Source organism: Rhinichthys klamathensis, unplaced genomic scaffold (genome assembly GCF_029890125.1).
Source record: "Rhinichthys klamathensis goyatoka isolate OS25496 unplaced genomic scaffold, OSU_Roscu_1.1 h1tg000053l_1, whole genome shotgun sequence".
In the NCBI taxonomy this organism is placed as follows: Eukaryota; Metazoa; Chordata; class Actinopteri; order Cypriniformes; family Leuciscidae; genus Rhinichthys; species Rhinichthys klamathensis.
In genome coordinates, this window is record NW_026606598.1 from 408865 (window position 1) to 432004 (window position 23140).

The following is a 23140-nucleotide window of genomic DNA, read 5'->3' on the forward strand; positions in this document are numbered from 1 at the left end:
ACTGTTTTGTACTGCTTTTTGCACATTCTCTTCAGCTACATCGGTACATCACAATTGTGTATTGCCACCTTGTGGGCTCTTCTATCTCAACATTCACCTTGCGCATGAGCTGTTGTACCGTCCGTGCAATCTCAAAAATTGGGACAATCTCAATGACGAAAATTACGCCACGCCGACTGTGCGCAGACCGTCCCGGAACACAGACAGCCGAAGTATACTTTGAGCTTTATCCAATCAGAGTTAGGAGTAGGTTTTACTCTCTTGAGTCTTTTGTTTTGAAGATAATGTGACTGTAAAGGGCCAACTCGAATGTTTGCCACAAAATTCTGTTTGATTTTCGCATGCAGTGTGTCTGTTCAGCCAAATGTGTAAAAACCAACATGCTGGCTGAATGAAAATGCAAGTTCACTTTGTGACAGTAGGTGGCACCAGCAGAAATAGCCATGTCAACCCGGTACACAATGTGGTTTGCAACTTTCCATTTCTGACATCTGCTTGTCACAGAGAAGAAAGGACGTCAAACAATCTCTCTCAAACTGATGATGTTTGTGTTTGCAACACCAAATAAAAGCGTACAGAAACAAAAGAGCTATTTCCGGATTTTTATCTCTGCTGTTTACGGACGCTTGGTTTTATAGATGGTGCATAAGCGGCACCAAGTTTTATGGACCAGCAGCGGATCTTGGCAAAAGTGCAACCGAAGTGACCAAAAGCTCAAATCTTATTGGCTGTCTAGTATTCTTAGCAGTGTGATGGAAAATAGATAGGAACATCTCTCCATCAAAAAATCTGCTGCAATGATGGTTTGTGATAATTCATGTTGATCTAAACAGTCGTAAAATGTTTATCGCACCAAAGTTTTCACACCAAACATTTGTATTTTGTTCTTTTTTTTATAAACACTGTTATATTGCATCCATCAAGTTCCAAATAAATACACTTTTTGAAAAATTAGATTGGAGATAAAGGACATAATTCCCTGAATATTCAAAAATTGGCGTTCCCAAATTGAATTTCCAGCTAAAAAACAAACAAACTAAATTGTATATGATTATGGTTTTAATTTTGGTCAGCCTACCACAACCTCAAGTTCTATACCATTGACTTCCTGCATCCTCTTACTTATGGCGTATATATATAGTATAGTATAATATGTCTATCTTTCACAATATTGAACAGCAGAGGAGACACTTGCGCAGAAAGCGTAATTGGATTTCTGTGCGTGTAGCAGCAAGCCATTAGAGACTGAAATACACTCATCAGGGGGGCTCTTGCAGAAAGATGCGTGATCTTAAAGCCATTATTTTATGAGTGACACATTTGAGTTTTATAATCTCCAGGGATCGTAGACATGCCTGTCTGCTGGTATTCGCTTTTCATGTAGATAATGAGGGACACTATGATGTCCGACTAGATGCACCGCAAGCAGAATATGTGGGTGGGAATTTAGAGCGTCTTTGAGAAGTTTGCAGTGCCTATATAATACACAGGAAGCTTCAAACACATCCGAAGTGTCTGCGTTTGCTTATTCATCATTATATATCACTCCTCTTCTAAATTTCTTTCTCTTGTTCTTCCCATGCCAACTTCTCTTTAGAGATGCAGGCTAGTGCTGTGGTAATCTGTAATTAAGTAGAGGCCTGTCTCGGCCCTGAGGGTAATTGCTCTGTCCTTACGAGCTGAACTCAATTATACTGGCCCGCACAAGGATGCTGAATTCCATTTGTCAGAAATGTTGCCAGCAGAGGGCAGTGACTTGTCACACACACACTGCACTAATAGCAGCCATTTCTCTTCATGCTTCTCTTACTTCAGTTAGATTAGCCGCTAACTCATTCTATTTAACATGTAGGAAAGAGATGATTTGATATTAAAGAGATAGTTCACTCTAAAATGAAGTCATCTTTTACTCGCCCTGGTTTTGTTCTAATGCTGTATGCCATTCTTTCTTTTTCAGAGTACAAAAGGAGAAATAAAATGTAAAAAGCATTAAGCTTTTTTAAAAAGATTGCAAAAGTGTCACAGAATGCTCCCATGTGACATGTATCGTATATTCAAAGTGTTCTGGGGGGTATATGATAGGGTTTGGTGAAAAACAACCCAAAATTTAATTAACTAAAATCCTGAACTTGGCCGTTGGTCTTCACTAAGTTAATTTCTCTGGAAAAATGTGAGCGGGACATTTTTTTTTGACATTTCTCCTTTTGTGGTCCGAAAAAGAAAGAATGGCATACTGCATTAGACCCACACCAGGGTGAGTAAATGATGATTTCATTTTAGGGTGAACCATCCCTTTAAGGTTCAGCTCAGAAAATGCAGCAAGTTCATTTTACAAAGATACAGTGGTGGTGCGGGAAGCGGAAACTTTAACTTTTATCCCAAATTTTGTGGTATTAAAATGTTACCTAGTTTTAATGTACAAGTTAAGTTGCCTTATAGCCCCTGTACTTCTTCACAGGTCATTAAGTTATGTATAGCCCCAGGATGAAGCTTGGTCTTATGAATATTAATTGGGTAACGTGAGTAGAGATTACTGAGCAACGATTAGTCTTAGCTAATTAATATTCATGAGCTCAGTCTTCTTTATGGTGATGTCTCTTAAATGTGTTCCAGCAGCAGTGGGTGGATGTGTCTGAAATGAGATTCAATTTGTCTGTCATTTTCTCTCTTCTAGCTTGTGATGAGTGGACTGTACTGCCCAATCCAGATCTTCATCATGACGTCAACCGCTTTGGCCACTCAGCTGTGTTTCACAATGGGTAATCTCAGTGTTTTTTTATGTCATCGGTAATCATCTAGTCTCACTTATAATAGCTTGATTAACTATTCCTTTACAATAGTGCACATGATGTTTAGGGTTATATGCACTACCGTTCAGAAGCTTTTTTTTTTTTTAAAGAAATGTGTATTTTATTAATCAGGGATGCATTAATTTGATCAAAAGTGACTATAGACATTTATAATGTTGAAAAAGATTTCTGTTTTCAAATAAATATTGTTCTTGATGTTTCTATTCCTCAAAGAATCCTGAAAAAAAAAGGATCACGATTTCCACAAAAATATTAAGCAGCTGTTTTGAACATTGATGATGATAATAATACTAAACGTTTCTTGAGCACCAAAATCAGCATATTAGAATGATATCTGAAGGAACATGTGACACACGGTTCAATCTGTCCAAAACACTTATGGCCATGTGAACCCATACTTTATTATGGAAACCATGTTTCATGTGAAAATATCGGGAAGGGACATAGCCAGATTGCATTAGAGTATCACATAACCAAATCTTCATCGAACTAAAAATCAAATCCACCTCAAAAGAATGATGTACAACTAGTATGCTAATCATTTGTACTGAATAATTTATTTAAGTGATTTAACAAAATATGAGCAGTATATGTATTCTTTTGCTATTAAATCCTCTGTTAACATGCCATACAAACAGGCTGTTTGCTTTATTACAAACCGAGTTAAAAAATGATTTCCTCAGCTAATTGACAGCATGCCGCTGATGCTTAAGTTGTATTGAGTCCTGAATATTCCACTTTGAAAGTGTTTCTATTTCTGTGGTACTTGAACTCTGTCACAGTAAATATTAAGTCTATATTTAAATCTGCCTGTAATCTCCTTCCGTACGGATTAGTCAAATTAAGTCGTAATTCTGAATAATTATCCATAAATAACACATCTCAATATTAGTGCTTCAAATTGCCAGCTGAACAAACAGTCTTTAACTGCACACATTTACACAGTCGCACACACTCTCCTGTGAGATTTTGATGTAAGCTCACTGTGATCTGTATTCTTACCCATGATTCCCAGCGTCATTGTCCGTGCCGATGTGACCATTGAGTGACCCCTCTGTGGGGATCTGTGGCACAACACAGCTTTTCCTGTTTGACTTGTCGGTCTCATGCGCTTTATTCATCACTCCTCCCAACTCCCTTTGTTATTCCTCATTCATGCTGCCCTCTTCCTCCTCACCCTTCATCTCTCTCCCCTCTCATCTCTCGCCGTCCTCTCTCATTCTTTCAGATATATGCGAGGTTAATCTGTGCCTCTCTTTGTGTGTGTGTCAGGGTGATGTACGTGTATGGAGGGTTTAACAGCCTGATGCTCAGTGATTTGCTGCGGTTCACCCCTGCAAGCTGTGCTGCTTTCTCTGAGCAGCTGGAGTGTGTGACGGGTATACCTGGCGTGCAGTGTGTCTGGAACGCGTCTACCTCCACCTGTATGTCCTGGGACGCAGCGGCACCCCATGACACAGAGAGCTTGAGAAACACCTGCAGTCCCAGAGGGTGTAAGTGACACTTCATGTGTCTCTTTAGAACTGTTCAGACAGGAGTACAGTTACAATCATTTTATGTGGCGATTAGGGGTGCGCCGATCCGATATTCGGTATCGGTATTAGTCCGATACTGGCCAAAATCACTGGATCGGATATTGTATGAATCGCGGGAGTATATTCCGATCCGATACGACCACGGACCTAGTCCTAAACTGTCAAACAAATGCTTAACAACACCTGAGAGACATGCCGTAAAGAGAGATGAGCAACATGCGTCACGCTGCAGCTGCACGCAGGGTCGCCAGATTTTCACAACAAAACCCGCCCAATTGCATTTTAAAAAGTAGCCAATCGCGTTTCGGGGTGTGAGAGGGAGCGCTGACTTGGCAACACTGGCGTCACGTGAACAGTAGCTAGAACGAGTAAGGTGAGACCTGTCAGCAATTATCATGTCAGCTGTGTGGAGTTATTTTAAAAAAGTGTGCATTTTGTTTTGTGAGTCTCCGCAACGGCGATAGATTGGAGCGCGTCCGAGTGAAGATTGTGCGCGCGCCACAAGAGAACACTGTATCCGTGCAACTGATAGCAGCGGCAACGAGCGCTCAGCTTGATTTAAAAAAACAAACACATTTTAGCGCTAGGTCTAACTATGTTAATTAATGCTCTGTTAAATGGAGATGTTTTATTTATTTGTATTACATCTGTGCCTCATAATGTTTCAAAAGTGGTGGGGGGCAATATCGATCCTGAGAAAAAGTGGCTGGGACATGTCGCACCCTCAAATTACACCTATGATCCCCAGATGTTACATGTGAAAAACTTTAGAGCTTGGACTGTCTACCCAAAATGTTTTTCCCCTTTATTAGGTGTAATGGCCTAGTAGAGTTTAATTTGTGAGTGGCTTATTGTACTATTCTGTTCTATTGTACATTTTATAATGGAGATACCATTATTTTTATGGTAGGTTATACTAGGGGTGGGCGCTATACCGGTATGAACGTGAATACCGGTATTATGTTGTGCCATGATATGGATTTTGCGATACCGAGGATACCGTATTCATAAATTAAAATTTTGCAGTTATATTGTTTTGTTCAATTTGGTAGCCAACTCTTTACAACTGTTAACACTAATGACGATACAGAATCGAATACGCTGTTTAAGGAAATGGCTGATTTGGCGCTTCATGCGTGAACTTGCTGAGGCGATTAACCGCTGTCCTGTGACGCGTTCAATGAAGGACCGTAACATAGAACACATCGCTAGTGCTAAGCAGCTGTTCATAAAGGATGCATCTTTTGCGGTGGAATGGGAAATAACAAGGTAATGAGACGCAAGTTTGACTTTTAACTGGAGCGCAGCATTTTTAGAATGCCGTTTCATTTGCGAGACGCGGGTGCAACACCAAAACAAGTTCGTCAAGCACAAACAAACGTTAAAGTTCCAGGCTACTGTATGTTTGAGATGTCATGTTTTCATGAAGGTTGAAAGGCTGAAAGCTGCTATTATTATCTTTGTTTTTACAAAACATTTACTGCTAATAATATTATCCACGTGGAGACATTTCCCCGCAATGTAACGTTAGGCTATGAATAACAGGACACGACACACACATAAGCGCGCGCATACACACTACACACACATAAGCGCGCGCATACACACACACTGGTCCACTATCTTTGTGGGGACTCTCCATAGACGTAATGGGTTTTATACTGTACAAACTGTAGGCCTTTATTCTGTCTCCTTACACTAATGAATTAGTTTGTATGAAAATTTTCATTGTTTTTTTCTTGTATGCTTTTAAGTTCTATTTATTTGGTGCTTTGTTCAATCTCAAACCATTATTTTATTTTTATTAGTAAGATGTCTGCATAAGAGTTAACTGTAATCTGTGCAAACATTAAACTTAAATTAAACGTCTCGCTTTGGTCTACACTGGAAGTGTTCTGCTCGCTCTGCTAAAGCTAAACTATAATTACTAAAACTGAAACTAAATAAAATAAAAACTATATAGAAATGTGTTTGCAAAATAAAACTAAATAAAAACTAACAAAACCATTAATGAAACTAGCTAAAACTAAACTGAAATTTAAAGCAAAATTGAAAACGATATTAAAATAAAAACTAATTTAAAAAAGCAAAACTATAACAACAGATATTCCCGGCGGAGACAGAGCACACCCGAAGACGGCTCTCACTCAGAAATCAATAAAGTCTTCATTCGCTGCCGGTTCTCATTATGACAAGACGAGCAAAAAGTGGAAAGACATAACAAGTGCATTCAGGCCTACCTCATGTTGCACGTTTGCACTTTTTGAGAAAAAAAATGGCACAAAAAAACAAACAAAAAAACATTTCAGGTCTATGTCCAATGAAATGCCTCACCTGTTTCTAGTTATCTACTGTTAAAATACATATTTTGCCTGTAATTTAACTAAGGTGTACTAAAATGTGATTCCAATTTTTTTTCTCATATCGCGATATAATATCGATATCGTCCGGACAGTGAAAAATATCGTGATATGAATTTTTGCTCATATCGCCCACCCCTAGGTTATACTTATTTAAGTTATGACTACATAGAGTTTTGTGTTACATCCAGTATTTGGCACTGGAATTATATATTTTTTTATTTGCACAGTTGGACTTTAAATTTAATTAATTGAATGGTGCTGAATAATTAAAAATGCTGCTACAAGTTCTGTTTAAAAATTATTTTAATAAAAATTAAGCAGCAGTAGATGTTGTGGGCTACGTATTTCTTCCTTTAGGGGAGTAGAACATTTATTGCACTATTTGAGCATGATGCTTTTTAGATGGCTAGGTTAATCACAGTGCATCCTCCTGACAAACGTGTTATTAACAGCTTAATTAAGAGGGAGAAAAATATGGTATGGTATTGTATCAGTATCGGTATCGGCAGATACTCAAGTTTGTGGTATCGGTATCGGACATGAAAAAGTGGTATCGAGCCACCCCTAGTGGCGATACAGATAGGATTTGTGATCTTCACTGAGATGGGAGCTTCGATTCATTTTACATTTTGATCTAATGGCTTATGCTAAATGCCTAAACATTTTATTTACACTACTGTTCAAAAGGTTGGAGTCAGGAGGATTTTATTAAAGTGATTTAATACTTTTATTCAGCAATGACGCATTAAATTGATCAAAAAAAAAGTGACAGTAAAGACATTTATAATGTTTCAAAAGATTCGGTTTTCAAATGCATGCTGTCGTTTTAAACAAAAATATTAGGCAGCTCTAGTGTTTTCAACATTGATAATAATAGTTTCTTGAGCATCAAATCAGCATATTAGAATGATTTCTGAAGGATCATTTGACACTGAAGACTGGAGTAATGATGCTGAAAATTCAGCTTTGCCATCATAGGAGTAGATTACATTTTAAAATATATTCAAATAGAAAACAGTTATTTTTGACAAAGCAACTTTTCTCTATTTACGGATATGACGAGACACGAACAGGCGAGTGACATCATGTATGCTATTTCCTCCAAAAACCATCCTGTCACGTCTTAAATATAAACATAACAGGGTAAGATAAAAACTCGTTTTGGAAGAAGAATTGATGATTTATAGACTCAATATTTAAGTTTTGTTGATTTTGAACAAAAAAGTTACACGGCCTACCTTTAATGACCTGTCAGATGCAGTTACAACAGATTTATCTTTAGGATTAGCAGTGTGTATAAATTGTTTCAGATTACTAAATGCCCAGTTACCGCCACAGGCATTGTATCCAGTAATTGATCTGTGTTTTCCAGATGTAGATGCTGAAAAGTGTGACCAATATTCAGACTGCTACAGCTGTACAGCCAACACCAACAGCTGCCAGTGGTGTGCGGCGCTCTGTGTGTCTGGTCATAGCAACTGCACCAGTTCCCAGGTAAGAATGAACATTTGATATTCTATAACTTGGAGACAAGTGTGTGAAAGACCTTTCAATTTTCAAAAAAATTCAGTTGATGAATTTATAAGTCTTTGCTCTGACATGTTTAATCTGTGTACCGGCTGCAGGGGGGGATAATGGAGTATGAGGCGTGTCCCAAGGATAACCCCTCCTCTGTGTGCAGCAAGAGGACCAGCTGTAAAAGTTGTGCCACAGATCAGAACTGCCAATGGGAGATGAGAAACCAAGAGTGCACTACCCTGCCTGGTAATGAACACGAGCAATGTAATTAACTGGTCCTTTCACATTCAAATCATATATGACAGTGCGAGTTCTGCTTGCTCACAAAAACTAATATAATCATTGAATATGTCTTTGCTGCACAATGAACATCTTACTTGCATTGTATCTGCACATTGTTATTTATGCTGAGAGAATTCACGAGAGTGCAGAACTCTGTGCTCTGAGCAAAACTCCAGGGTTTTCAGCAGGTTTCTTCATCGCTGATGACTAATCTAAACACCTCTGATTGGCCATTGCATTCATGGACACAACAGATATTTGTGATTGGTTATAATGCTCAACGCTGCAAAAAACATGTGAGCAGATCGAAATGTAATGCCACAATCAAACATTTTTTCACATTTCACTTTAATCACGACAGTCGTAATAGATTTAGTTTAATCACGCAGAGGCATTTTTTTTTTTTTTGTCCCCTTGTCCTTAATTTGGTGGGCATTTAGGATAATTTTGGTATCATTTTTGCCCAAAGCCGCTGTTAATTTCCAAACCTGCTCATATGTTAAACATGGTATAATTATCAGGGCTCCAAATTGTGTTTTAGGGAATATCTGCGGTGAGAGTTGGCACCTGGTGGGGAATTCGTGTCTAAAGCTGATCACAGCCAAGGACTCGTATGACAACGCTAAACTGGGGTGTCGTAGTCACCAGGCGGTGCTGGCATCTCTCACCACACAGAAGAAAGTCCAGTTTGTCCTCAAAGAGATGCACAACAGATCATTGCAAGTGAGTTTGTGGCACACTTTCATAGTCTTTGGTCTTCATCACATGTAGTTTCTTTGTGGCGTTGTCCCCTAAAGGCTGATTTATACTTCTGCGTCGGACCTACGCCGGAGCCTCTACGCTATAGACTACCCGTTGGTTTTCATTTATACTTCTGCGTCGTTGTCCGCCTTGACGCGCAATTACGCATGCAGAGGGAGCATGTGAAACCCGGGGAGCGGTTCTAGCAGACCAATCACAGCGCTTGCGGTACGCGTAGAATTGACGCGTTGTTACATTTTTGGAGAGGTGCGCGTCAGGGTACGCTGAAGGGTACGCGCGCTACACACAGCCTACGACGTAGCTACGGCGGGAGGTCGACCCAGAAGTATAAATTGGGCTTAAGGGTTGTAAGGCACAAGCCTGCTTTGGATGTATGGCCCTTCAGCTGTTAAACTGAATTAAATATGTAATATGATTTGTCCTGTGTGATGCAGTCAAAAGCACTGATCACCCCGTGGGTGGGTCTGAGGAAGATCAATGTGTCCTACTGGTGCTGGGAGGACATGTCCCCCTTCACCAACTCCACGCTGCAGTGGTTGCCGGGCGAGCCCAGTGACGCTGGTTTTTGTGGCTACCTGGCTGAGCCCGCTTTCAACGGACTGAAGGCGGCGACCTGTGTCAACTCTGTGAATGGGAGTCTGTGTGAACGTCCAAGTGAGAAAGATGCACATACACACACAGCATTGACCAGATTTTTTTTTCCTGATGAACAGAAAAAAATGTGTCAATTTTCAGGAAATTTCTTTCAATTAGGAAATTGCAATTTCTGCTATTATATTATATTATATATTATATTATATTATGCCTATTGGCATCAGTTATTGAAAAACCTTTTATTACCCATAATTTAAAAAATAATTATTTTTGTCTTGGTTTTTGACATGAGAATCTTTTAAAGGAATCCCCTTTTGTTCTCTCTCTTGTACCTTTCTTGCATTCCTTCTCTGTTCTTTCAGCGAACCACAGTGTGAAGCAGTGTCGGACGCCCTGTGCCCTGCGCTCTTCCTGTAGTGAGTGCACCAGTGGGAGCTCAGAGTGCATGTGGTGCAGTAACATGAGGCAGTGCGTGGACTCTAATGCTTATGTGGCATCCTTCCCCTACGGCCAGTGCATGGAGTGGTACACCATGAACAGCTGCCCACGTACGTCTGGCTCTCATTCAGTGGAGTCATGCCTGTCAGCCTGTGTCTTTTCTCTTTGTAAATTGAAGATTGAACATTAGCACGTCATGCGTTTATGGACAAAGCAGTCTTTTCAACTGACTTAAAATCAATTCAGATCAATAACTTGACGCTACTGTCAAGGGTTCACTTTGAGATGATTGCACTGCATGACCCCCGTTGATAAACGTATGTGTTTTTATTGTAGCGGAGAATTGTTCTGGCTACAAGACCTGTGGTTACTGTTTGGACCAGCCTGGCTGTGGTTGGTGCACTGATCCCAGCAATACAGGACGGGGCCAGTGTATAGAGGGCTCTTACCGCGGTCCGATCCAAACACTGTTCCACGCTCCTTCATCTTCAGGCCCCTCCCTCATTCCTGACCCTCAGCCAATGATGAATGTGAGCTTGTGCCCACTAGAGGGCAACTACAACTGGTCCTTCATCCAGTGCCCAGGTAAAACTTATGTGACTTGTGTAAGGGAGTTGTTCTGTAATAGTTGTTTATGAAATTAATTAATTCACGAATGTATGAATTAGGGCTGGACGATATGACCTAAAATCTAAATATCGATTAATTGAACATTTTACCTCGATTACGTACGATTAATCAATGCTTCTTTAGTTTTTCGTTTACTGACAAGGTTTGTACTGTAAATATGCTCGACTATTAAAGGTGGGATATATTTTTCTAATGGTGGAGTGCATTTCTTATCTTTGATTTTTTTAAATAATTGAAGGGAACATACTGATGTTGTCTTAAGAGAGCCCGAACCATGAATCGGGACTCGAACTCGGATCGCAGAGATTGTGCAGAGCTACGTCAAATGTCATGGCGCTGCACGTAGTGCTATTTCTCCGACATAACAGGCTAACTTTCAGCAGTTATTTTATCTATGGGTCGTAACATTTCTTACAGATTTCTGATTGGTCTGGATCAGATACAGATAAATGAGCACAATGAGTACATTTATTTGAATGCATTAATGAGAGAGTGATTGCATGTGTGAATTAGTCATACCATCTCTTTATTAATTGTGAAGCTGTGGGTTGTAGTTACGTAAAATCTATGCTATAACTGTTGAGTTTCTAAGCTACTTTAGTGATAAAACACAGGACAGCGTTGACAATGAGTTTCTGTGCTCCTGAATGTTTCTCTGTGCGCGATCTTCATGTCTGCATGGGTGTTCGTGTGCCACAATGTATCAGCGCAGTAGTTCAATATAATGATACACATCTGATGGTCTAAAATCACTTGGATGTTCAAACTGGCAAGCGAAAGTGATCTCTCTTCGGGTCTGTTTGTGTTGATTCGGTGTTTGAGTTTGCCTCCATGTTGCTTCCATGCCACTGATTGGATGGGGTGGAGTCATTTGACTTCACACACGGTAGTATGTTTTTAAGGGGAAAGTATTAACAGGATAAAAAAAACGAAATAACTGACATGGGAAAATAACATCGGTTAGAGGTTCTGACTTTATTTCGATGGTCTACTTTAGGCATTGCATAGGCAAAATGGACCGAAAATTGCCTGTCGAATATTAAAGGTTGTATTTTTAAACAAAATTAATATTTTGGAAGTGAATTCTAAAAGGTGAATATGGATTATTTCATTTTTAATAATGAAACGTGTGTGAAATGTGTTGAATTGAAATATTCACAGCTTAAATATACAACCATGTTGAATTTCAGCCCATAAAAATGCAAGCCCTAAAAATACAATGCATTTAAAATGCAAGCAGAGTTAATGCAATGCGTATTTTTTCAAGTATTTCAACAAGCTTTTTTGTTTCAAAAACATTTGTCATTATTTTACTTCCATATACCAGTTAGGCATTTTCACATTTGCATTTTCCAACATTGTTGTAGGAAGAATGTAACAGTATTTCACTAGATTTGTAACGAGAAACAGTAGTTGTCAGTCAAAATAAAAGCTCAAGGGGAATTAGGACAAAAGTATTGTAATTTCTACAGCTATACAGCAATAAGTAAAATAATATACTTACTAAATATTTTATTTATTTTACAGTGCATTTGTTTTACAATATATGGCTATTACTGTCATAGGAATAATAATAATTTAATCTTATTATTATTGGATTCTAATTGTTTGGCTTACTAAAACACCAGTGTCAATGCATTGCAGCGTAGGCTAAGACACTATATCACAACTAAAAAGAGGGTTAAATCATCAAATAGCTGAAAAATACAGCTTTTTAAAGATATGTTGCACTGGCTCTATTTCTAGCTACTTTTATCTCAGTTTGACTTTGGGTAATGCTTCATTTTTATCGAATTATTCTTGTTTTCTTTGAATTGTTCTGTTTAATCATACTGTTCCTCTCTCGTGCAGCATGCCAGTGTAACGGACACAGCTCTTGTGTCAACGAGAGTGTGTGTGAGCGATGCGAGGACCTCACCACGGGCAAACAGTGCGAGAGCTGCATCTCCGGTTTCTATGGTGATCCAACAAACGGGGGCAGCTGTCAACGTAAGTCTAAACACGAGCCCATGCCAAAATACAGTTGACTGTTGTTGGCCATTTGATAGGAACTCAACTGTATGTGTTTTGTTGTTTATTTGCAGCATGCAAGTGCAACGGCCATGCCAGCATGTGTAACTCTAACAATGGCAAGTGCTTCTGTACCACCAAGGGCATCAAAGGAGATCGCTGCCAAGTGTAAGTGTGCCTACACACACTCACACACTCGTTCTGTCTCAGTCTCTGGAGGCTTTCTTCACTCTGCCATTAGAAGTCATTTGTCAAATGTACGGCAGATAGCATATCGTTATCTTGTCTCTATCAAACTCTGTTCCTTCTAATTCTATTCATTTTCACTCTGAGCTCTTTTGTTTCGTTTGTCTCAGGTGTGAGGTAGAGAACCGTTACCAGGGCAACCCTCTGAAGGGAACGTGTTACTGTGAGTATGTCAGTGCAGCGGCTGATGGCTCATCATACTGTGGCTATTTGAGTAATTTAGTCATTTTCAGAACTACTTATCATGACTGATCCAGACAGAAACCGCAAACATGTGCACGTTTCAGTCAATCTGTGAAAATATCCAGATATTAATGTCTCAGAGTGATACCTTTCCAATATCATCCTTTTTCTTCTTTCTCACACAACTATATTTGTATTTCTCCGACACAGACACTCTGCTGATAGACTACCAGTTTACCTTCAGTTTGTCACAGGAAGACGACCGGTACTACACTGCTATCAACTTTGTGGCAACCCCGGATGAGGTGCGTTATGCTGAAAAGACTTAAAAAACAATTTAAAAGGCACCTTTTTTTCCCCCATAGTTTTACATTTGTGGTCAACTTGGTTTCAATAAATTGATAACATCTTACCTTGATTTGTGAACACGTTTGATCTTGATATGATAGGGGGTGGGATTTAAATAAGGTTTTTTTTTCTTCTTCCCACTCCTTTTCGAAAATGTAATGGACATTGACAAGAGTTAAAAAAGTCCTTGGCTGTAACTATTGTTAATTAATTGTTTTGTGTGTTATTCTTATCATTTTGATTTGTTTACTTGATTTTCATTTTCTTGTCGGATGTTTTTTTTTTTTTTGCATACATTCGAAATGGAAAACTAATTTGATTGACGTTGAGTTGAATTTGATTTGGTGTTATTGTTATCAAAGTTTTTCATTTATTTATTCAGCACTTCACTGTTGAACAGAGGAAATGATACATCATATTGGGTGGTTTTCCAAGGACATGTTCTTAAGTTAAAATTGGGTAGAAACAAAATGCAGCAAATTTATATGTATTACTCCCATACATAAATGCAGACTTTGAGCATAAGAGATTTCTTTAAGAAGAAATTACAGACTCAACTTTTGAACAAAAGTGTAGATATGTTTTGCCTGGAAATTCACCCTCAAAATGTTTTATATATTACATTTCATTTCATTTATGTATTTAAGGACAGGGAACATTAATTAACATTTCTGTAAATGTGCCAGTGTTTGGAAACTTTTTTTTTTAAAATGTTTTTGAAAGAAGTCTCTTATGCTCACCAAGGCTGCCTTTTATTTATTCAAAAATACAGTAAAATAGTTATATTGTGGAAATATTATTACCATTTTAATTAACTCTTTTTTTATATTAATATATTCTATAAATGTAATTTATTCCTGTGATGCAAAGCTGAATTTTCTGCATCATTATTTTTATTATTATCAATGTTGAAAACAGGTTTTGCTGCTTAACATTTTTTGTGGAAACAGTGATACCGTTCGAATGTTTGTGGTAAGATTGTTTTATTTAATTTTTTTAAACAGAGAAATTAATACTTTTATTTATCAAGAATGCATTAAATTGATCAAAAGTAACAGGGAAGATGTTACAAATGATTTATATTTCATAAATGCTGAAAAGTAAATAAATCCTGAAAAGTATCACTATTTCCACAAACATGTTAAACAGCACAATGTTTTCTACATTGGTAATAATAATAAGAGAATTTTTTACCCAAGCACCAAATCAGCGTGTTAAAATAATTTCTGAAGGATCATGTGACACTGATTATGCTCTATATTCAGCTTTGCCATCACATGAATAAATTACATTTACTTTATTTATGTATCTTGTCTGAATGTCTTTTGGATTTCTCTTGCAGCAAAATCGAGACCTGGACATGTTCATTAATGCCTCAAAAAACTTCAACCTCAACATCACATGGGCAACCAGCTTTGCAGGTATGGACCCCCCCAAATGTGTTCAACATTGTGAGCACATCATAAATGATCTGTGTGAGCAGTTAAATCTCTCATCCTTCCTCTCACCCTGCATTTCTTCCTTTCTGAGCAGCTGGGACTCAAGCTGGTGAGGAAATCCCTATTGTCTCCCGCAGCAACATAAAGGAGTTCAAGGAAAGCTTCTCAAACGAGAAGTTCGATTTCCGTAGCAATGCCAACATCACCTTCTTCGTTTACGTCAGCAACTTCACCTGGCCAGTCAAAATCCAGGTGAGAGGAGCTCACACGTTATTGGTCCGGTAGCATACACAGAGAAAATGTCACGACTGTGTGTGTGTGAGCACCACGTAAACATCAGCAAGGGTCTTTGTGTTTTGTTTTGCTAGCTTATCTGCTCCTTCCATCTGTAAAATCACCGAGGCCATGTCCTTTTATTTTTTTCTTATATATCTTTGGCCTTTTCTGTCTGGTCTGGAAATGATTTTGCAGAGCTTTCCTTTCCCTCCCTCTTCTCTTCTCTTCTCTCCTCTCCTCCTCTTTTCCTTTCCCCCTCCTCTCTTCCTTTGCTTTGGAAAGTGATCTTGCTTACCCTCCTGTGCTCGGACGCTGAAACTCAAGAGTTTGTGTTTGATTGTCCGTCCAGTATTCTAGAGCACGTTCTCTCCTCAGCTCATGGAGAAAGGGTGAATTTCACAGGTAACGCTTATTGTCTCTCTCGCTCACCTTTCCCTTTTCGAACTGACCTTTGGATTCATGTTTTGTCTAACAGAATGTTTGTGCGGATCCGAGAGCGAATATGGGTAGAGGGGACAGAGGGGCTTTTGTCAGGAGTTTAGAGGAGAACGACGAGAGTTCGGGCTGGAGAAAAACACAGCTCTCAAAACCTGCTCTGTAAACATGGCAGGCTGAGACTGAGAGTGTCAGAAGGAATGTTAAGTTGAAACACATGGTTATTTGAGAGAGAGAGACTAAGGGAAGAGCCTGAGAGGAATAAGAGAGATCAGAAAGTTCAGAAGAGGCACGATTCCATCCTTCTGTTTCTGCCTCTTGTTTTCTTTTTGCCTGTGGTCAAAGAGTCTGCGGCCTGTGAAGTTTTTAGCCGGTGGAATGGAAGTGTGTATGCGTGTAAATCTAAACCGGAGTATAGTAGGAGCGTTCATTTGCTGACTTTCTATGTGTGAATGTTATTTAAAAGCTAAATGTACAAGTTACACGTCACCCCCAAATCAAAAGATTTTTTATTTGACATATTTATTTTATTTATTTATTTAAAGAATCACCATGGCAATGAAGCTTACTTACTCTAGACATTTTACTTTGTTCATTAATCTAAATGGTTATTTAAATTACATCCTCTACTGGAATATAGTCATATATAGTATAGTAAAATGTAGTAAATAGTAAAATAATATATTGCAGTAAAATTATGATAAAACTGATATAACTTTTTTTTAAATCAGTGTAAATATAATTCCAGTACAACAAATGCTACCACTGTGTTTAAATACAATTTAAATTATATAATAATTTATTCACATAATTTTTTTGGCTTAATTGTCAATGTCATAATACAAAATTTTGGAGTGAAATATGACTAAAGTTGCTTTTTTGACAGTTGTACAATTGTTTCATTTTGCAGACATTGCCCTCTGCTTATTTACCAAGGTGAAATGAATGAATAATGAATGTATGGATTGATATATACACACACACACACACACAAAAAGTCACATTTACGTCTGAAAAAAGGGAGGTTTTCTAGTGCTAATCAATGTAAATAATTACATAATAATAATAATACAAAAAAAAACACTCATTTTACAGAAATAGATTTTAAAGAGTAACGTTCTAGTGCAAAAATATCTCGCCTCACGCTCATAGTTTTGATTATAATGCATCCTATTATACATCCTAAACAACAGGTTTTGTGAGATTCAACCACTTAAAAAAATAAAATACACACTTGAATATACACTGGAATCAACTTGAAGTTCTTTTTAGCCCAGTTTAATGTTTAGTTTAAAGTCTATTTGTAGGTTGACTTCACTGTGTCATGCTTTAAAAAACATGGAACTGTTTCTTTGAGCAGTCCGACGTCAACTTCTACCTCAGCCAATGGTGTGATTTTGGGGTGGGACTGCAGATGGGGGCAGAATGTAGAGTTTTTCTTAGTGGTGCAGAAATGGCACACTTCTCCATTAAACTCTGACTAGATGCTTGCACTTGTTGATTCTACAGGCTTGACGATTTCTGTTTTTTATCAGCTTGATTGTGACAGGTTCCCGTTAACATCCTCCTCCACAGACCACACGAGACAAAGAGCATTTCAGTTACGCTAAATAGCTAAACTTGACAGGTGTACTAGAATATTCTCTCTTGGTTGGTTTGCGTAAGCCACATCTTTGTCCCCTGAATCATGACTAACAAGCTATATTTAGTGTTTACGTCACACACGCACACCACATGAATGCCCGTGCGAGTCACAGGTTGTCATGTGTGAATGACAGTGATAGTCAGATTGCTATTGTTTCATGTTGAATGTGTGTGGGCATCAGTGTGTGCTGGAGCTGTGAGTCAGGACCTGTTTGTCTTGGAGACTGTGTGTCTGAGCATGAGAAGGTTGTGGTGTGTGAGAGAGGCCGTATCAGTGCACAGCATCTGCTCAATGAGAGCTCTGTGTGAATTCACCCTCCATGCTGTGGACGTCTGGCATGCTCTCTTTTACCCTGTTCTCTCCCTCTCCCTCGCTGAAAATGCTGTGCTTATTTTGGAAATGCCTGGAGGAATAGAGAGGGAAGAGTAAGAAAGCGGGTGAAAGATGGGAGAGAAAGTGACAGTCTTTTAAAGCGGAATTGTCTCCGGTGTCCCATAGACTCTGCCCTCTTGATGACAGTTTGAGATTGTGCATCCCTAAAAAGAGGGACTGAAAGTGATGTAACTGTTGCACTGCTAATTTCATGTGGGAAAGGGTCATTTGAAACACTGTGAACATAATTGTGGGCATAATATATACCATAATTGTTTCACATGCTGATTAGTAATTTAATTATTCCAGGCTAATCAGGTTTTTTTCACACTGTAAAACCTTTGTAAGCCCTTGGTTAACATTCTCATTTGCATATTTACAAGGTTAATAACACTGATATGATAAGTACAGAACACAGTGAGCATGTGACCGGTTTTAATAACAGCTTGACGATCTGGGTAAACGTCGACATTTAAATCTCCTCCGGTTGTCTTATATATTCTGAAAAATACTAGGGGGAAAAAATGAAGGAAACCGCAGAGGAGCGTTTGCCTTCGCTTTAAAAAAAAAATTCCTTTCTCAGACATTAAACACAATGTAGAAAGTTGTAGAAGTGCTGTATGAATATTTTATAAAGCAAGCACTGTAGAAGTTTATGATTGGTTGCTTGTTGTTAAAGGTTTTGAGGAAAAACAGTGTAAATTTTTTTAAATAAATAATAAAAAGTCAAATTCAACTAACTAGATTAAAATAAATTTTAAAAAATGATATAAATAAATGGTAAATATTTATTTAAATGAGAACATTTTATATTTTTTAAAATATTTTGTCACAATACAAACTAAATATCTTTCAAAAATATTTCACACATTTATAATACAACATTTTCCTCAGTATAAATTGGGTTTTTATAGATGAAAATGTTTTACATTTTAGGATGGGGATCCCTCGTACAAGGATGATCACATTTGGGGTCTGTGGCATCTAAAAGATGAATAATAATTAAATAAATAAATAAAACTGCTCCTATACTTTTAGTACTGCAATTAGGCTTTAACATTAAAAAAGTATCAACACTGTTCTGGAGCAGGCATTAATAACCCAGGATTAAATTGAAAAGGCTCTCGCCTTGTTATTGGAGGACCATCATAATAACGCCAGTTATGCCAAAATAATGTGATTACGTGATTACTGATGAATTAGAATGGAGAGTCTGAAACTGTAGAGCTGCTCTTTCTGTAGATTGTGTGTGTGGCGAGAGCGAGAGGGGGGGGGGGTCATGAATCAGCAGGGGGCAGTATTGGTACAGACAGAAACGAAACGTTTGCTCCCACGTCCTGTTTAGAAAAACTAAAAGCACATGTACAGTCATGCATAAGCATGAAAATGATTTGATGATAAAATGTTTTTCTCACTACTTAACACCCGTTTCTCTTTTCTTCTCAGATCGCTTTCTCTCAACACAGTAACTTCATGGATTTGGTTCAGTTCTTTGTCACATTCTTCAGGTGAGACACTTTGCTTGTGTAATAAGCAACCACACAAATTACTGGTGAAGTCTTTGTAGTTCTGAAGTCACAGATATTCTGACATACTACAATCTAAATGCTGTAATTTTTTATGGAACTAGTTGGATTGCAGTGTGTTTGGGGTGTGATATAGCTCTAAGCTCTAATTCACCTCTTGAGGACCTGCTGTAATATGTTATTGATTCAGGAAGCAGGTGGCGTAGACCATACAGCAAACTCCCCCTATGTTTCTGTCACGTACACACTTTCTCACACGCATTAAAATTTGTAGTTCATACTGATTCACAAGCAGCAAAAGGGTGATCAAAATATAATAATCACTCGGATGTGGTCATGCGTCATACCTAAGACACGTATGATACATACAGTGCACGTAACATACTTACACCGAGCCTTGGCTGTGGTCGGCTGTGGTTCCTCATCATTAGTTATGTCAGCTCGGCCATGATAAATTACACCAACTCTTCATAGCCTTGGTCTGTGTGAGTGTGTGTGGGGGTGAGCTATTCCCAAGACCCAGAGCGAATGCATCTCAGCTCTGCACACACCTGCACTTTATAAGGTATAAACAAACATGCACCTACACAGTTATGATTCCCTCGCATACAGCCCAGTTCTCCTATACACGAGAGGCGCATTCATGAGCTCTGGCCCCGATACCATGAGGATACCAACACTCCTGATCTTTAGCACACCTGCGGATGTGCAACTACCTCTAATCCATTAAACATGAACAGCCCCGTGTGTGTGCTTGAGATGTGATCTTGGCATGGCTCATTGGAACATGGTTGTCTCATTGTTTTCCATAATGAGACATCCAAAAACCTTAACAGTTGTCTTCTTCCTCTCCATTTCCTGTTATGTCTTGTGTGTAGCTGTTTCCTGTCCTTGCTTCTGGTGGCAGCAGTTGTGTGGAAGATAAAACAGAGCTGCTGGGCATCGCGGCGCAGAGAGGTCAGTGCTGTAGCCTCTCCCTTGTTAGTGGAATCTCATTGACTTTCCCTGCCACATGATTGTCTACCCAGCTTGAACCATCCTATTAATGTCACATCAGCATCTCTGGATAGATCCATCCACTAGGCTGTTGTTAAACATTTCTACTAGTAGTTGGTTACTGTGGGTTCATATATGCTTCATATAGTGACAGTAAATACATACTTTCATAAATACAATTTAATGATGACTACTGAGATTACTGAATTCATTTAAAGAGTTATTTACTGTACACAGTTTTCCTCAGAATTCACAAAAAATATTATAATCACAATGTTTTTCTTTTGGATATACCAAACTGTATTCAGACACCTTCAATATTTCTCACATTATCAGTTTATTCGCTATAGTTTAGAAAATGGTAATAAAATATGACATGTACTCAAATCAGTTGATATTTCACTGGTTTTGGCCATCCTCCTGTTAGACTGTCTCACAAATGAATTGGGTTGAATAGTTGTCAGCTGTAACATTTAAGTACACAATTAGATAATACCAATTTAGGTCAACCAATTACCAAGCAATGCTTAATTTTGTTCAGTCTGTGGTGTCGCATTAGCAATTAAAGAAAAAACACTTAAGCAAAACATGGTCAGATCAAAGTGTCTGAAGAATTTTTGGTCCCAATTTTTATACATTTTACTGGTCTGTGACTGTGACATAATATACCCCAAAATTCTTCATACAGTTTACTTTATTTTGCTATCCTCACTTACATAAATGAACTATAGTGTCCTGCACCCACAAGTAAAAAAAATATAAAAAATCTTTCTGGTGTCTGAATAATTTTTGGTTTGACTGTACACTTTCATTTATTGCCAATGTATGTACCAATGTATGTACCAATGTATGCCTTATTCGCTTTTTCACAGCATTTATTCAAAATTATTAAAAAAAACATGTTAATGATTTGTCAGTTGATTTTGGAACAGACACAAGGGGAACTAGCATTTCTGGGTTGGGCGGCACCAGCCATTCCAAAAATGAAAATTCTGTTATCAGTTACTACTCACCCTCATGCCGTTCCAAACCCGTAAGACTTTCATTCATCTTCAAAAAACAAATTAAGAGATATGAATGAAATTCGAGAGATTTCATCCCCTCAATTGATGGCTACATACATCACTTTGATTCTTCAATTCATAAAGAGATTGTAAATTTAATCCAAATGAATTATCTCTTCAATCTATTCAATCGCTTTATATGATTAACAGATTTAATTTAGGCTTTTATTCACATATAAACATTCATCAACCCACATCAGATAGGGTAAATGGAAGCTCAAACATGTTCTCGCTGTGCGAGAACCAATGAGGTTCATTCTCCTGTTACACAGGTTTGTTCTCGCGCGTCAAGCAGGTTTGGTTGAACTTCTGTTTATGTTCGCTCATCAATGTTTATATGTGAATAAAAGCCTAAATTCAATCTGTTCATCATATAAAGCGATCGTGTCTCTTCAGAAAATTTGGTCTTAACCACTCAATTGATATCTCTTTAGGAACTTTTTGAAGCGACAAAGTGGTAGTTGCGTGGACTGTCAATTGAGGGACAGAAATTTCTCAGATTTCATTTAAAATAAATTTGTTTTTCGAAAAGTTAATAAAATTCTTACAAGTATTTAGCAAATACAGCATTCCTGTAGGGGAAAAAACAGAACAGTCGTTATCATTAGAAATTAATCAAATGTATTAGGGATTATAAAGGTGATGATACACAGGGCAACTTTTTGAGCAATGTTGCTGGGCAATGTCTCCGTCAACGGGCAACCAGATGAGACACAGGGCCCACGACCGATCTAAATTATCCAGATAGAAATGTATTGCCCATTTTCAATGTAAAAGTACACAAGCAACAATCGCTCGGCAAGATTGCCCAGCAACATTGCTCAAAAAGTTGCCCTGTGTATCATCACCTTAAGGCTGCTGTCACTTTAAGACCGGATCCAATATACTGTTACACATCCAACTTATTTCCCAATTGTTTGTTCACTCTTGGCCAGCGCCGAGGGGGGCAATCGTGGGTCATGTCGCCGCAATGAGTCAGTGTCATTCATGCTACTCTAGTCATTTTGAGTCTAATATAAACTTTATAAGATTATAAACTAATATAACAATTTTTTAGCAGCTCTAATTCCAGTTTTAAACTTGATATACCATTAATGTTCCTTTAACCCTTGTGTTCTGTTCGAATTCTGTGTACACCCTTTATGGACCGGGTCAAATTGACCCTAATTGGATTCAATACAATTCCTCAAAAATCACACTATGAAAAACAACAAAGATTTAGATACAAACTGTAAACTTTTAATATCAACATTTGTCAAACATTACAAAAACATTATATCTGAAAATATGATTTATGAAAATGTTTTTAAAACATTTTTACAACAGTTTTGTTTTGATAAAATTGGAAAATAAACAGTATACTGATTTTTTTTGCATATTATTTATTTTTATTTTTTTTACATTTTATGCTTTGAACATCGTAACTGAACAAAAAAAAATAGCTGTTTAATGAAATTTTTTCATTTTCCTAAGTTAACTTTCCCTAGTTTCCTAAGACCTATTTTCCTAGTTTCATTTATTCACTCACAGGGAAGTGAGAAACCAAACATAACAAAATCATTCATCAAATAATTTTTTTTTATTTTTTTTTTGGCTCTGTGAAGCTGCCTTTGAAAATCCTACATAAAAGTTTTGGGTAAAAGCTAGGTATTTTAGATATCTTGAATA

The 23140-nt window shown here is 37.9% G+C and overlaps 1 protein-coding gene across 2 annotated transcripts in view; it reads left to right on the forward strand.

Moving 5' to 3' along the window:
• atrn (attractin) overlaps window positions 1-23140 on the forward strand; it is an 80013-nt gene that overhangs the window by 33571 nt on the left and 23302 nt on the right. Inside the window, exons 11-26 of one of the 2 annotated variants that reach the window (XM_056248020.1) lie at window positions 2675-2759; window positions 4083-4303; window positions 8081-8202; window positions 8334-8490; window positions 9050-9231; window positions 9705-9924; window positions 10227-10412; window positions 10639-10887; window positions 12784-12921; window positions 13017-13110; window positions 13299-13351; window positions 13582-13676; window positions 15062-15140; window positions 15253-15410; window positions 19333-19394; window positions 20291-20369. In XM_056248020.1, the coding sequence (XP_056103995.1) occupies window positions 2675-2759; window positions 4083-4303; window positions 8081-8202; window positions 8334-8490; window positions 9050-9231; window positions 9705-9924; window positions 10227-10412; window positions 10639-10887; window positions 12784-12921; window positions 13017-13110; window positions 13299-13351; window positions 13582-13676; window positions 15062-15140; window positions 15253-15410; window positions 19333-19394; window positions 20291-20369 (2180 nt within the window). The remainder of the gene's footprint in view (window positions 1-2674; window positions 2760-4082; window positions 4304-8080; window positions 8203-8333; window positions 8491-9049; window positions 9232-9704; window positions 9925-10226; window positions 10413-10638; window positions 10888-12783; window positions 12922-13016; window positions 13111-13298; window positions 13352-13581; window positions 13677-15061; window positions 15141-15252; window positions 15411-19332; window positions 19395-20290; window positions 20370-23140) is intronic. The other variant, XM_056248021.1, reaches the window with a different exon arrangement.